The sequence below is a fragment of the Stegostoma tigrinum genome, chromosome 34 (assembly GCF_030684315.1).
Source record: "Stegostoma tigrinum isolate sSteTig4 chromosome 34, sSteTig4.hap1, whole genome shotgun sequence".
Taxonomy (NCBI): Eukaryota; Metazoa; Chordata; class Chondrichthyes; order Orectolobiformes; family Stegostomatidae; genus Stegostoma; species Stegostoma tigrinum.
This window is the reverse complement of record NC_081387.1, coordinates 12,767,129-12,779,998: the sequence shown is the minus strand read 5'-3', so window position 1 is coordinate 12,779,998 and position 12,870 is coordinate 12,767,129. Positions and strand designations below refer to the sequence as shown.

Genomic DNA, 12,870 nt, shown 5'->3' with positions numbered 1-12,870 from the left:
ATTCCTCTGTACCGTAGCATTCTGCAGGGCAACGATGCTTTTGTCTTTGACAATTTTCGCAATGCGATGATCGGCGACCATTCTCCGCTGGTCAACTCGTGAGCGGGTGAGGGAGTGGTCAGGTTTGGGCGGGTGGGCGGCTGGGGGTGGGGGGGTGGGGGGTTGGCATGTCGGGAAGGCTGCCCTTTGGGGGAGGTATTCTGGAGATGAATGGAAACCACAGTTTTGTGTGATCCTCTTTTCCTCCAGGAGCTGGCTCCAAGAGGATGTACCACAAGATCCAGCTGGAGAAGACCTGGTCAGATGCTCGCGATTACTGCCTGCTCCATTACACGGGGCTGCTGAGTATTCGCAACAAACAGGAGAATGCAGTTGCCAGCAGCCTGTACGAGGACATCAAGCTGGGCTGGTGCGGTCTGTACAATGACCAGAAGACAAGCTCTGGCTGGAAGTGGGTGAACGGTGACCCCGTCAGCTACACCAACTGGAAGCCGGGGAACCCCTACCGCTACAACATCATGGCCCCGGTCTGCGTCTACATCCAGGAGGGCAAATGGAGTGATGCTCCCTGCCGTTTCCTGTTCCCCTTCGTGTGTTACACCGGTAAAGGCACGCCGCAGACTGCTCACCCCGCGCAGACGGAGACCAGAATCAGCCGTGCCGACCCGGGCGTCCCAAACTAAACCCGCCCCCCGTTTGCCTGCCCATCATCCCTCTCAATCTATCTACCTGCCCTAAAGCCTTTGGAATTGTACCAGCCTCAGCCACTTCCTCTGGCAGCTCGGTCCATACCACGTGAAAACTTCGCCCCCTTTCCCCTCTCGCCTTCAGCCTCTCGTTTTGGACTCCCCCACCTTAGGGCAAAAGACCTTGACTTTTCACCCTATCCATGCCCGTCATGGTTTTATAAACCTCTATAAGGCCACCACCCGCAGCCTCCGATACTCCCCAGGGAGAAAAGTCTCCTTATAACTCAAACATTGCAGTTTGGGTAACATCGTTGTGACTCTTCTGTGCACCCTTTCCAGTTTAATAACTTCCTTCTGATAGAGTTCCCCAACTTCACAGCATGCCCTTAGCATCCTTAATGATTTTCTTACACCCTACAGCCAACCAGCCCCATAAGTGCATCCAAAGGGGATGCAATTTCTCCGTTGCATTCCTTAATTTGGGCCCCAGTTCACGTCTCGACTTCTTCACCACCAGCAAACCATCTGCTTTTGACTCTGCTCACCCGTACAGTCTGTTCCACTTGCTCCTCCCCATCTTAAGTATCACGAAGCGCACATTTCTAACCCTTTACAGTTCCAAAGACGAGTCGTTCTGGACTCAAAACGTTAACTCTGTTTGTCTCTCCACTGTTGCCGTCAGACCCGCTGAGTTTCTCCAGCAACTTTCAATTTCATCTCCGGTCTCCAGCACCCACAGTATTTAAAATGGTTCCCAGGCGACATTTGCCTTGTGAACACATGGGGCGTCAAAAACACGGAGGTCCTGAATTCTTATCTACCCCCCCCCCCAACAAAGTCTACAGCGTGAAAAGTCTAGGCCAATCACAATATTCTTCCCCCGTCAAATGGAGTATAGTGAGAGTGCTGCTCTGTGCAGGCAGCCTTGGGACGGGGTGGTTAAAAATATTAAGCTGAGGGCATCATTTGCCCTCTCAGTGTGTGTGGAAGATGGCCAAGGGGTTACTGTTCTCGATTAAGAGGCATGAGAGGGATGATTTCATCCAGGCCCAACAACTGTTCACACAGCGCGAGTCAGCCACAAAGAATAGGAGCCAACAATCTGCTGGTTGCATCGATGTTAGCGGCATCTCATCGAGTGTGAATTGGCTGCTAGCTTCTCCCGACGGTGTGTGGGCAGAGGGGAGGGCTTGCGAAGGACCGTGACTCTGCTTGAGTTCCCAATATCATGTCTCGCAATCCTCCCAAGTTTGGGAGGACCTATGCCAGACCGATGCCCATTGCTTCGGCTGGACAAAACATTACAAAGCTGTTATAGCCCCAGAGCTCTGCTCCCTCTCTCTCTTTACAGAGGAGTGACATGTGGTGAGTTTAAGCTAAGGGTCACCAGGCCTTAGGCAAGGTTGAGAAGGCAACTTCTTTGGGTGCACTGGAATTGAACCTGTTGCTGCTAACATCGTTCTGCATTGCAGACCAGCTGCCCAGCTGACTGAGCCAAACTGGAAGAAAGGGAGTAAATGGCGGGGAACAGTGTCCCTGGCCTTAGGACCCACTTGGGAATTTGCACTGACTTTCAAGCTTGGGTTGGGGGTCACAACAGAAGTTAATAAGGTAACCAAAGCATGAGAACCTGCATAATAAAATGTGAGGCTGGATGAACACAGCAGGCCAAGCAGCATCTCAGGAGCACAAAAGCTGACGTTTCGGGCCTAGACCCTTCATCAGAGAGGCCTGCTGTGTTCATCCAGCCTCACATTTTATTATCTTGGAATCTCCAGCATCTGCAGTTCCCATTATCTCTGATACTATTTTAACCTCACTGCGAAGCCTCTTCCAGGGATGCCTAACCTGAAGAAGTTACCATGCTGCTTGGCCTGCTGTGTTCATCCAGCCTCACATTTTATTATCTTGGAATCTCCAGCATCTGCAGTTCCCATTATCCATGAGAACCTGCAGTTTGCTCACAGTAAACCTGGTTCTGGTACGTAGCAAGCACCGCTATTTATTACAAATAAACACATTTTAATCACGAGTAGAATCTCTATCGTGTGGAAGCAGGTCCACACTGACCCTCTGAAGAGGCCCCCAGTCAGACCCACCTTTTCCCTGTAATTCCCTATTTCCCATGGCTAAGCCACCTAGTCTGCAAATCCCTGGACACTACAGGGTAATTTAGCACGGCCAATCCACCCTAACCTGCACATCTTTGGACAGTGGCAGGAAACCAAAGGCACTCAGCAGAAACCCTCGCAGACATGGGGAGAATGTGCAAACTCCACACAGACAGTCGCCCGAGGGTGGAATCGAATCTGAGTAAAACAGCTATGAATTGTCGAACATCTGGATGTACTCATTAAATCTCTAACAACCTTTAAAACATCTGCATGTATGCAAATAGATGCACAAACAAGTATACGGGACGACACACACAAACACACATGCATACATGTACATGCACACACATACCCACATATATATACACACACACAAACACACATGCATACATGTACATGCACACACATACCCACATATATATACACACACAAACACACATGCATACATGTACATGCACACACATACCCACATATATATATACACACACACAAACACAGAGAATTAAAAGATGCCAGCTTTACGAGTAGATGGGAAAAAGAATGGGAACCACATCATGATAACTTGAGTCTGCAGGGTCTGTTGAGAAGTTCCTTTTCATGCCAAGAATTTCTGATCTTCAACCTCCTTTTGTCAGGTTCTTTCACTTTTGTAGAAGGCACTGGGCAATTGATACACTAACTACAAAGTCTCTCGATTACTGGTTAAACATACAACTGGTCAGAGGAAATATGCAGCTTTCTTTATGTTTCAGGTGTTTGTATTGCACAGAGAGAGAGCTCTAGATCTCTGAAGGTTTCTCAGTGATTTGTTCACACCTACAGAAACTATTCAACCATCCAGAAGAGCCAATCAGAGAGTTGTTGCCTAGCTGGTGACTTTTGAATATACAACTGATCACGATTGCATAAGCCAATCAGCGACCTGTTGCCGGCCAAATCCCATTTTGGACACACCCCCTAGTGTTGTGCTGACTACAAACGGCTACCCCTCCCCCCAGTGCTTGAACAAAGCAGCTGTGCAAATACCACACACAATGAGCTTTTGGAACCTGTTTGCAAAACTGCAACAATTCTTTCCATCGTCCTTTGGTTTTGAAAGAGTCCATTGATTTTTGTTTATGCATTTCAGTCCCTGGTCAAATGTACAGCATGTTGAGGGCTGATGCCAAACAACGGTCTACAATTTGAGAGGGGAGGGGGCTAGCAGGACATCAAAGAAGGGACACAGTTTCTCTCCACACAAAAGGCACTTGAATAAAATCACTTCTGTGTCCACAGAGCTTGCAGAACTCCCTGATGAGCAGACATCCAGGCCTCAGTTAGCCCCTGAAAAAACTCCTGTCAACGATGGTGACCAGAAGCAGCCACACAGAGTCTTGCAAAAGGGTTTGGCCGCCAGTAAGTCCGGTCTCTGTTCCTAGTCCACGTTGCAACAGCCTTCCGCACATTCCCCTTCTTCTGGCCTAAGTGAGGGGTGGGGGCGGGTGTTTGGCCCTGTCTTCCTGACCTCTCCCCTTTCATTCGAAGGATGTTTGAGGACTCTGAGTCTATATTCAATGGAGTTTAGAAGGATGAGGGGGGATCTAATTGAAATTTACAGAATACTGAATGGCCTGGACAGGGTGGGTGTTGGGAAGATGCTTGCATTCCTAGGACCCGAGGGCACGGCCTTAGAGCAAAGGGAAGACCTTTCAGAACAAAGATAAGGAGAAACCTTTTCAGCCAGAGACTGGTGAATCTATGGAATTCAGTGCCACAGCTGGCTGTGGAGGCCGGGTTATTGAATACATTTAAGACTGAGATAGACTCTTGATTATCATGGGGATCAAGGGTTAAAGGGAGAAAGCAGGAGAATAGGGTTGAGGAACTTATCAGGCATGATCGAATGGTGGAGCAGACTCGATGGGCCAAATGGCCTACTTTCTGCTCCTATTGTCTTATGGTCATATGGTGTTATGGTCTTACATCTTTCCTCCAGGTGGACTCCAGGATGTGAACTTGCCCAAGCGGAACTACATCCTCGTCAAGAAAGAGAAAACGTGGAGCGAGGCGCAGGATTACTGCCGGGCCCAGCACACTGACCTGCTCAGCGTGCATCACATGTCGGAGAACCGCAAAGTCGCCAAGCTCCTCAAGGTGGATCTGGCCGCCTGGATCGGCCTGTTCAACGAACACCAGTCTGAGTACGGCTGGATGTGGACCAACGGGGTACCAGCCACCTTCTTCAACTGGGACCCCTTCTACCCCATGGAATTCGCTGCGATGCCCGTCTGTGTTATCATGGTCAATGAGCACTGGAAGGATGTGCCTTGTGATTATAAGTTTGCTTTCATCTGTTACTCTGGTAAGCAGTGGGCGTGGCTGCTGCTCGGTCCATGTCCATAAAGAAATATTCGGCCACTCGGGCCTGTTTCCACCATTCAAGGGGACTGGTCCACTGTCCCCCAAGTCCACTTTCCTGTGCATTCCCTGGTAACCCTTTATTCCCCTCCTGATCTATCTATCTCAGCCTTAATTATATGCAAAGATTCTGCCTCCACTGCTCTCTCTGTAGCAAGGAGTTGCAAAGACTCTCCATGCTGGCTCAGTGGGTTAGTGCTGCTGCCTCACAGCACCGGGGACCCGGGTTCGATTCCACCTTCGGGGTGACTGTCTGCGTGGAGTTTGCACATTCTCCCCGTGTCGGTGTGGGTTTCCTCCGGATGCTGCAGTTTCTTCCCACAGTCCAAAGATGTCTGGTTTAAGTGGATTGGCCGTGCTAAATTGCCTGTAGTTTCCAGGGATGTGTGGGCTAGATTGGTTAGCCGTGGGAAATGCAAGACTACAAGATCAGGTGAACCTGGATGGGAATTCTTCAGAGGGTCTGCATGGACTGAATGGCCTGTTTCCACACTGTAGGGATTTTATGATGACAAGACTAAATTCCTGCTCATCCCAGTCTTAAATTGATGCCCTTTCATTCTGAGGCTATGCCCTCTTGTCCTAGACTGTCCCATGAGAGGAAACATCCTTGCAGCATTTAACCTTGTTCAGTCCCTTAAAAAATCCTGTATATTTCAACCCTGCAGCCCAATGGTATCAATATGGATTTCACAAGTTTCAAAATCTCCCCCCACTGCATCCCAAAACCAGCCCAGCTCGTTCCCACCTCCCTAACCTGTCCTTCTTCCCACCTATCTACTCCTCCCACCTCAAGCCCCACCACCATCTCCTACCTACCAGCCTCATCCCACCTCCTTGACCTGTCTGTCCTCCCTGGACTGATCTATCCCCTCCCTAACTCCCCACCTACACTCACGTTTACTGGCTCCATCCCTGCCTCTTTGACCTGTCTGTCTCCTCTCCACCAATCTGCTCCTTTATCCGTCTTCTGTCTGCCTCCCCCTCTCTCCCTATTTATTTCAGAGTCCCCTTCCCCTCCCCCATTTCTGAAGAAGGGTCTAGGCCCGATACATCAGCTTTCCTGCTCCTTTGATGCTGCTTGGCTTGCTGTGTTCATCCAGCTCTACACCTTGTTATCTTAAAAATCCTGCAGATGTGCCTGGCTTTAGTGCTCGCAGTGGCTGGCATGCTGCTTTTAAGAACTGCTGTGCTTTTCATAATGTAAAGTTATGTGGCGAAGCTGCCTGTGCAGATGAGGAACTTGCGATGGCACTTCCTCCAATCATGAAAAAAAATTAACTGATGAAGAAGGCTACAACTTAAATCAACTTTTCAGTTTGGATGAGTCAGGCTTATACTGGAGGCAAATGCCATCAGGAACCTACATTTCTATGAATGAAGCACAGACTCCAGGCTTTAAGGTGGCAACAGATCATATGACTGTGCTGATGGGTGCCAATACCAGTGGAGACTTAAAGCTTAATCCTGTGGTGGTATCACACTTTGCCAACCCATGATTGTTGAAGGGTTACCTTACGTCTACTCTCGCATCTACTTTAGGTCAAGCCAAAGAAGTCAGGTCAACATTTTTCTGTTGATGTTTTGGAAGACGCTTTTTGGAAAGCAATGCAAGGAAAAGAAAATTGGATATCAAGATTCTCCTCAAGTCGGACAATGCATTAAGCCATCCTCCCACCATCGGGGAGCTTTCTGAAAAAACATCAAAGTGTTACTTCCAAACACACACCTCCCTCCTTCAACCCATGGGCCAGGGTGCGCTAGCAGCTTTTAAAGCTTATTATTTAGGGTGCGCATTTAAGAGGCTGAGTACAGCCACTGAGGGGGACAAGGACAGTGCTGTTCCATTTTGGAGGAGCTTTAACATCAAGAATGCTGCTGACATTATCGTGGAGGCCTGGGGGGATGCCAGTAAGTGATGCTGCATGCAGTTTGGCAGAAGCTTCTCGCAGACTTATTTGCCAGATTTTAAAAGCTTTGATCCGTCAGAGGAGCTCCCAAGAATCGAAGAACACTGTGTGATCTGCAAAGGAAGGTGGAGAGGAGGATGAAGAGCTGCTCGAGTCTCACTGTGAAGACTTTTTCTTACAGCTGATCTACAACAACTTGTCGCTGAGGGGGAAGTAGGAGCTGGAGATGAAGAAGGTGAAATTTCAGGTTGCAGCACCACGAGGGTTTTCCACTTCCATTTTGTCTTCCAACCTGAGGGAAAATGAGAAGCAGTTGCAGCTCTGAGAGGACAAAGATCACAATGCAGAATGCAGCAGGGTAACAGTTCATGGAATAAGATCTTATTTGACACCCGACACACAACTTCTTCATGAAAGAAGGAAAACGACAAAGCAGCAAAAACTGGATCCTTTGTGTTAGGCTTTCAAATGATCTTTGAGTGATTTTGAGTGATTTTATTGGTAGGCTGCCCCTAACCCAGCTTTTCCTATAGGCCCCATTATTTCTATCGGGCAATTTTATATAACACGATGCTGTGCAGGGACGCAACTGTCATGTTACAGCAGGACCGACTGTACTGTGTCTATTTCTGGTCTCCCAGTTATCGGAAGGATATTATTAAGCTGGAGGGGGTTCAGAAGAGATTTGCCAGAATGTTGCTGGGAAAGGAGGATTTGAGTTATGGGAAGAGGCTGGATAGGCTGGGACTTTTTCATTGGTGTGTAGGAGGTTGGGGGAGGCGCAGGGTGACCGTGCAGAGGTTTATAAAATCACAAGGGACGTAGGTAAGGTGAAGAGCAGGTGTTTTTTTTTTCTCTCTGGGATGGGGGATTTCAAGCCTTCGAGCAAATTTTTAAGGTCAGAGGAGAAAGATTTTAAAAAGACATAATGGGCAATTTGTTTTTACATTGAGAGTGGTTTGTGTGTGAAATGAGCTTCCAGAGGAAATGAAGAATGCAGGTGAAGTTACGTTTGAGAGACATTTGGATGAACAGGAAAGGTTTGAAGGGATGTGGGCTAAGCATATGAAGGTGGGACTGGTTTAGTTTGGGATTATGGTCAGCATGGACTGGTTGGACCAAAGGGTCTGTTTCCATGCTGTATGAGTCAATGATGCGATACCATTAGCTAATCCCTCGTCTCATGATAAGAAGTGACCACCAATGGACCTCTGTGCTAGGGCTGGGAAGCTGCAGAAATGAATGTTAGACTTTCGCCAGTGGCTTATTTCGCATACTAAAATGAAACAGAGAACCGCGGACGCTGGAGATTATGAAAACAGAAACAGAAATTGCTGGAGAAACTCAGCAAGTCTGGCAGCATCTGCAGAGAGAAAGTGGAATTTGCGTTTGGAGTGACCCTTCTTCAGAATTGGTAGCAGCTGGGAATGGGATGGTGTTCATAAGAAGGCTCACTGGACCTGAAATGCTCGCTCTGTTTTTTAACCTCTTGCCAGACCCGCTCAGGGCATTCTCCAGCAATTTTCCACCCCCTGCTTGTTTTGCGTGTTCACTGTGTGCTTGCTTTTGCCAAGATGTATTTGCACTCACATGGATCCTTTCTGCTCTGGTTTCAGAGAACGATGCAGCCAGCACGCCTCCGAGTGACTGAATCAGTCGATCAAGCTCGGGGGTGGGGATAGCCCTCAGAAGTCGCCTTCTGCGTTCGAGAAGAGATTGGGCCAGCTCCCAGCCTCCTCCCTGCCTACCTCGACAATTCCGAGATGGAACTCAGGAGTTACAGCGTTGGATTCCAGCAACATTTGCAGCCGGATTCATGTCAAATGAATCACAGTCAACATTCTGGCAACGTCCCGCTTTCATGCAGTGATCGGCCACCCGGCCTGTCTAATCGGTGGTGGTCTTTGCTTCTCACGTGACCACGTCCACGCCCTTTCTGTCCTCACTCACACATTTTGCTGGCTGGTCCAGTATTGGTTGACCATCTCTCAATGACCCAGTGAAGACTTTACTGCATGGCTGTTACCGCTAAAGTTAGGGATGGGACTTCCAACATCTTTCCCCATTTCAACATATATTTCCAATTCTTTCTCCCTGTTGGGCACTGATCCGCCTTCCCCGTGTCATCTGGTGCCATTTATGGGGCCACAGAGGGGGATCTTTGACCCATCTGGCCCCCACCAACCCATCTGCACTAGTTCCACTTCCCACCCCTTGGCCCACAAGCTTGAACTGCTCATCCACATAATTTATGAAGCATCTCAGTCGCTCTACAAGCTCGCCAGATCTACATTCTAGGGCATCGGGATTTGCATTTCGATTTTTATTTCACATGTAATAGTCATGACGCTGAGGTCCCTGGTTCTAGTCTCCTGCAAGCTGGAATGTTTTTTCTGCATTTCATCCCAATGCACCCCATCATCAATTTTCTTTGAAGTGCCCATGGGGTCAGCCCTGGATTGGAGAATGGAGGCCCAGCCATTCAGTCTTACCTTGGCATCATCTTTCCAACCTTCATCTTTTTTGCCTCATCTCCAGTGCAATACTTTTTGTACTACGGGGTACAGAACCAGGTGCGCAGGGTAGCACGGTGGCTTAGCGGCCTCACAGCGCCAGGGACCCAGGTTTGATTCCAGCCTTCCAGAGTTTGCACATTCTCTCCGTGTCTTCATGCATTTCCTCCAGGTGCTCTTGTTTCCTCCCAGAGTCCAAACATATGCAGGTTAGGTTGATGGGCCATGCTAAATTCCCCATAGTGTCCAGGGATGTGCACGGATTAGCCATGAAATATGTAGGGTTTTCGGGTGAGGGGGTGCTGGCTCTAGGTGAGATGCTCTTTGGTGGGGTGGGGGGTTTCACTGCAGACTCAATGGGCCAAATGGCCTCATGTTGCACCGTAAGGATTCCTCACCACTGCATTTCTGGGTTCCACTCCCACCTTTTGTTTTGTTTGGAAAATTGTGCTAGTCGCCCAACAGTGACAGACACATAGGCGCCATTGAAATGTCTATTCAGTGCTCCACATGGCGATATTTATAAAATCACCAGCCTCAGAACTGACCCCACTCCTCAGCAACTGACCCCATTGCTGTTCTGTTCCAGGTTGAACACAACCACTTCTCAAAATGCAATAACGATGTGTAATCTGGTATTTATCCTCCATTAACAGGACTGTGCCAATGAACCAAAATAAAGATGCTTTAGGAGCCATGCAACTGTTTACTGTGGTGTATGAATTTCAGCACAGGCGTGACGCTAGGTACTTAGACTCTGATGGATGAATTCGATCACTTTGGCTGTTTGCAATATGCAGAGCACTGGCCATACTCAACCAGCCTACATTGGCAGAGCTCAGGGGTCACAAGGGACATGGACAGGGTAACTAGACAATGCCTTTCCCCCACCGGGTGGGAGGATCCAAAACTTGAGTGCACAGGTTTAAGACGAGAAGGGGAAACATTTTCGTGCAGAAGGGGATGGAATGAGCAGCCAGAAGAAGTTGTGGAGGCTGGTACAATTACAAACATTTAAAAGGCATCTGGATGGGGACATGAATAAGAAGGGTTTAAGAGGGGATATTGGCCAAAAGCTGGCAAATGAGACTAGATGAATTTAGGATATCTGGTTGGCATGGATGAGTGGGGCCGAAGGGTCTGTTGCCATGCTGTACCTCTCCATGACTCTGTGACTCTGATGGTTGATGGTACTTACTGAACAAAGCTAACAAGCGAAGAATTACGCTCATAATTTAACGTTGTCAGCTAGGCTCTCAATGTGGCTCACCTACTCCTGTTAGATGCTACATAAATCCATACACAGTGTCTGATATAAAAAAAGGCCACCAAGTCAAATCAGCCTTCCTATTGCCATATTCACAACACAGTAACATTAAAACATTCAATGTCTCTCAAAGTTGACTTCAACAGTTCCTATCTAGGCATTTTTGACTAACAAGTTGTGAATAACTAAAGCCAGTCACCAGGTTTATAGCTTAAACAAAAGATTTAACAATTTATTAATAATTCAGTCATTTTAGGAGAGCAAAGTTTACCAACCAGCCAATCTAATTAGAGTCTATAAACCGAATCTTCTACAATTATAGCGCCGACCCCCCCGGTCTCACAAAAGACAGACAGACAAACAGATATATTTGAAGGGTAATTTTTTAAAAAATTGTTCATTCACAGGTTGTGGGTATTACTGATTAGGCCAGTATTTACTACTCACCCCAATTGCTTAATTAAAACTCAACCATATTGCTACAGGTCTGGAGTCACATGTAGGCCGGACCAGGTAAGGGAGGCAGTTTCCTTCCCTAAAGGATATTACTGAATCAAACGGGGTTTTCCAACAATGGATTCATGGTCATCATTAGACTCTTCAATTCCAGGTATTTATTGAATTAAAATCCCACCATCTGCCATGGCAGAATTCAAACCCAGGTCCCCAGAACATTACCCACACTTCTGGTTTAACAGTCTAGCAATAATACCATCCGGCTATTGCCTACCCCTTGCTCTGGGTTTCCTCCCACAGTCTAAAGGTGTGTATGGATCGGCCATGCTAAACTGTCCATTGTGTCCAGGGCTGTGCAAGCTAGGTGGGTTAGCCATGGCAAATGCAGGGTAACAGGGATAAGATAGGGGTGTGTGTCTGGGTGGGATACTTTTCGGAGGGTTGGTGCAGACTTGATGGGCTGAATGGCTTACTCCACACTGTAGGGGTTGTATGATTCGAAAATTATACAAGATATTGTTTCCATATATTGGACACACTGGGAGGGTCCCATCACTGTTGGGGCCCCATTTAACTTCAGCAGGAAGATCTCAGACGATCCTCTTTCCCCACTGCCCCATGGCAGCAGCTGCCCCAAGCTTTAGTGCGTCCCTCAGCACGTAGTCCTGGACTGTGGAATGTGCAGGTCTGCTGTACTCGGTAGGGGTCAGTTCCTTGCTCTGGAAAACCAACAAGTTTCGGGCAGACCAAAGAGCGCCTTTCACCAGCTTGATGGTCCTTCAGGCTCAGTCGATGTTCGTCTCAGTGTGCGTCCTGGGGAAGGGGCTGTGGAGCACAGGGTCCCGCGTCATGGACCTGCTCGGGACGAACCTCGACAAAAACCAGGGCATCTACCTCGGGATTCCCTTAGCAACAGCACATTCCAGAAGGAGATGTGTGACCCACCCCCGGCCTGCAGGAGGTAGTGGTGCCCAACCTGGCACACATGAGAAGGATCTCACAGGTAGTGCCCTTCTCAGCACCAGCCCAGCTAATCGCACATGTAGGGATCAGAGTAGGAATGCTGCAGGGTCAGGATAATCGGGGAATTGAAGATTAGAAATTTTTTAGTGAAAAAATGTACTTTATTCATTGAAAAAAATTACCTACAATACACAGCTACTAAAACTTTTCTGTACAGTCTTCACATGAGAGCAAACATTGGATTTTGGCATTCTCTGCAGTTGCAAAATAAAACCCAAGGCATTTCTTACTTATGCCATGTTATATTTACACACATTTGTGGCACCGAGAGGGCCCGAATACTGGAGTGACCCCTTGTTACAAAAACTGAATGAAGTGCAGATGCAGGAAACCAGAATCAAAACTAAATGGAAGAAAACCCAAGATAATAAAATGTGAAGCTGGATGAACACAGCAGGCCAAGCAGCATCTCAGGAGCACAAAAGCTAACGTTTCGGGCCTAGACCCTTCATCAGAGAGGGGGATGGGGGGAGGGAACTGGAATAAATAGGGAGAGAG

General features: G+C 48.0%; 1 protein-coding gene across 1 annotated transcript in view; it reads left to right on the top strand.

Moving 5' to 3' along the window:
• The window catches only part of LOC125446552 (macrophage mannose receptor 1-like), a 42,533-nt gene extending 32,219 nt beyond the window's left edge, over nucleotides 1-10,314 (top strand). The window contains exons 7-10 of the mRNA XM_048520218.2: nucleotides 250-603; nucleotides 4,082-4,201; nucleotides 4,782-5,147; nucleotides 8,730-10,314. Of these exons, the coding sequence (XP_048376175.1) occupies nucleotides 250-603; nucleotides 4,082-4,201; nucleotides 4,782-5,147; nucleotides 8,730-8,764 (875 nt within the window). The 3' untranslated portion in view covers nucleotides 8,765-10,314. The remainder of the gene's footprint in view (nucleotides 1-249; nucleotides 604-4,081; nucleotides 4,202-4,781; nucleotides 5,148-8,729) is intronic.
• The last annotated feature ends 2,556 nt before the right edge of the window (nucleotides 10,315-12,870 follow it).